General features: G+C 42.1%; 1 protein-coding gene across 1 annotated transcript; it reads right to left on the bottom strand.

Moving 5' to 3' along the window:
- Positions 1-343: 343 nt before the first annotated feature.
- On the bottom strand, positions 344-2,333 carry PTF1A (pancreas associated transcription factor 1a). Its single transcript, XM_044292765.1, has 2 exons — positions 1,727-2,333; positions 344-549 (listed from the first exon to the last, which is right to left on the bottom strand). Exons 1-2 carry the CDS (start codon positions 2,331-2,333, stop codon positions 344-346), a joined length of 813 nt encoding a protein of 270 aa, XP_044148700.1.
- Between the last annotated feature and the right edge of the window lie 863 nt (positions 2,334-3,196).

The raw sequence follows: 3,196 nt of genomic DNA, 5'->3' as shown, positions 1-3,196 counted from the left end.
TACTCTAGTGCAACTGAGGCTGTGAATGATCCCCGGTATAGGGTGTAGAATCCAACACTTTCTAGAATATTATTTTAAAAAAACACATTTATTCAGTAAGAAACAAATATAAAAAAATAAATTATAGTAATTTCCCCAAATGATCAGCATCATGTGTTTTTTGTTGTTGTTGCATATATCACATTAAATTAAATATAAATTATACATTCATTTCCCCAGCCCATCAATTATAATAAATATATAAATATAAAGATGATTGCCACTTGAATTGTACGGCTATGATAAATTACATTGCACAGTATCAGTTATGTACAGAGGTGTATGTACAGGGGGGGGGGCAGATTCACATGTCCATGCACAGAGTCAGAGGGGGCTCATTCTCAATGTCATTCAGTGATGATTTGCTTAATTTCCTGGGGTCTTCAGGGGTCCAGACTTTAGCTGTTCGTACGATGTTCTGATCTCTGAGTTGCTTCTCATCAGTCCAGGAGAGAGAATGACCAGCTAGAGGGGGGAGCCCATAATCTGGGTCACTGGGAGATGGAGATCCTGAGAGGGGGAAAGAAGGACACATTAGTTACTGAAGCCTAATAATCTCATCTATGCATTGGTGTCTATCAGCAAAGCTCAACATATAGCCTATAGACAGTGGTGTACATAGAGAAGTAAGGGCCCCATAGCAAGGATCAAACCAGGCCCCCCACACAGGACAGAAGGGTTTCTGCCTATACCCTTTACAATGACCCTTGGGCCATTTTTCCACTGCTTCATGTGCTAAAAGTTCTTCCTTTAGAAGGTAGAGTCCTGACCAAGTTTTCACCTCCAGTAGAAGAGGAGATAATCCCAACTAAGGCTGGGCCCCCTCTTGCCCTGGGCTCCATAGCAGTTGCATGGTCCTTGCCCCTGTCTATAGATTCTTTAGATCCCATAGTCTATATATTGTCTGGATACCTCATAGTCTGTATACAGTAGTTATATATTCTATATGCCTCATATACTTCACCGCCTGTTGCCTCAGTCTATATATATTCTAGATGACTCATAGTCTATATACCTATATACGTTACAGTCTATATATGATATACACCTCATAGCATATAAATTTATATATTCTATATGTCTTAGTCTAATTAATTTATATACTTCATATCCAAAATGTTCTACATTTCTCATAGTCTATAAACAGTATATATATATATATATATATATATATATAATTTATAGTCTGTATATTTTGCATACTTCAGTCTATACCTCATAGTCTATATATCTATATACTTTATATTCCATATATATTCTATATACCTCATAGCCTGAATATTATATATATATATATATATATATCATAGTCTATAAATTTATATATATACACATACATACATATCAGACTATATTGTTTTGTTTTTATATTAATTATAGATCAAATATTTTTGAATAACATAAGAAGGCAATGACCAGATCTGAACAACCTATAGAGGCTGTAAAACTACAAGTCCCAGCAATCCTAAATGTTAATTAAACACACTATACACAATAATAATATAAAGGGAGGTTATATATTATATTATTATATTAGTTTCTAGCATAGGTTAGGGATAGTCAGTCCAGATCTGAAAGTTTCCACATTTCCACCAAGTAGCCAGTAGTCCCCAGCAAAGTCAGGGGTGGTTGTCCCAGTAAGACTGGAAGCCACTGGTTGCATGCCCCCCACAGCTCTGCTACTTACTTGTTCCCCTGTGACAGATGATGACTTTCTTGGGCTGCATGGAGCTCTCATTGTTGGAGTTCCTCAGTGGCAGATCTGATTGCACCAGCTCGCTCAGAAAGTTGATGTAGCCGATGGCCAAGCGCAGGGTGTCCACCTTGGAGAGCCTCTTCTCATAGGGAAGGGTCGGGATATGGGTTCTCAATCCCTCAAAGGCATCATTGATGGACTGCATCCTCCTGCGCTCCCTCACATTGGCTGCCTGTCTCAGCTGCTGCATCTCCCCCTCAGATCTGATCCTTCTCCTCCTCTTGGCAGCCGAGCTGCCCTCCTTCATTCCTGGAGACAATTCACAGCTTCCATCCCCACAGTCATAGGGGAAGCCTCCAGAGGAGGAAGAGGAGGAGAAGGAGAAGTTGTCAGGATCACAGTAATCTTCCTCATGGAATATCCTGCTGTCCTTATAGTACTCTTGAATCTGACCAGTCAAGAAGTCTACATCATCTTCCAAGAAGTCATCTGCATCTATGTGGTCCCTGGAAGACTGGTCAGTGAAGAAGTCTTCTTCATCAAAGTAAGGGGAGGGGAAGGACTCCAGCCCTGTGAACTGCTCCAGCACTGTGTCCATGGTGGCCTCCTGTTGCACAGCAGTGGTCTGCTCCCTAGTTGTCCCCTCTGCAGGTTCAGGACTTGCTGCTCTACAGAGGAGACACGCGAGGAGCCTTATAAGAACATCCCCAGGCGCGTGCCTTCACCCCAAGCCCACAGCCAATCACAAAGTGGGCACCCCCCCTCCCTGGTCGTTTAAACACCTACATGTTCTGGGAGGACAGTGCCCACCCACACCCCCTCCTTCCACCACCCACCCACTGACACAGGTAGCTGCCCAGACGCCCAGCTGCTCTCCTCCCTTGTATCTCATCCCAGCAGAAGAAGAAGGTCAAGAGGAAAGAAAACAGCCAGTGACTGCTTGTAGGGAGCACAATGGGCACATAGGGACTGCACAAATCAGACTGTCACCAGATAAAGCCTCAGGACTGCAAGCACCAGTAGGTTCTGGAGAGTGCCCCACTTTACTGCATTGTTGACTTAATGTAACCCCCAGAAGGAGTTCTTCTGAGATCATTAAAGGACCTAAAGATGTCCTCGGCTCTGAAAGTAAACTTTACAAGAGACCACAAGCAAAATATACTAAATATCCACCGATTATCCACATGACTATGGGACATGCAGAAGACCCAGACTCATCACTGGGACTAATATTCCATTTGTGATATGTCAGCAGATATTATACATGACATCACAGAGCACAGAATAGCATATCCAGTAATCTGATAAACGGGGCACTGCTCTGCAGCCTGTTGCTGTTAGGACATGCTGAGAGTTGTAGTTCCCCACAACTCGTGAGCCGCAGACTGAAGACCAGTGACGTACAAGAAAAAACATTATATATATATATATATATATATATATATATATATATACACATAT

Source organism: Bufo gargarizans, chromosome 5, assembly GCF_014858855.1.
Source record: "Bufo gargarizans isolate SCDJY-AF-19 chromosome 5, ASM1485885v1, whole genome shotgun sequence".
Classification (NCBI taxonomy): domain Eukaryota; kingdom Metazoa; phylum Chordata; class Amphibia; order Anura; family Bufonidae; genus Bufo; species Bufo gargarizans.
This window is presented reverse-complemented; position numbering and strand designations above follow the sequence as displayed.

Excerpts from the sequence above, each read along its gene's own strand:
- PTF1A (XM_044292765.1), bottom strand. The coding sequence starts at position 2,333 with ATGGACACAGTGCTGGAGCAGTTCACAGGGCTGGAGTCCTTCCCCTCC. Across the intron at positions 550-1,726 it reads CATCTGTCACAGGGGAACAA|GATCTCCATCTCCCAGTGAC; the intron begins GTAAGTAGCAGA and ends TCCCCCTCTCAG.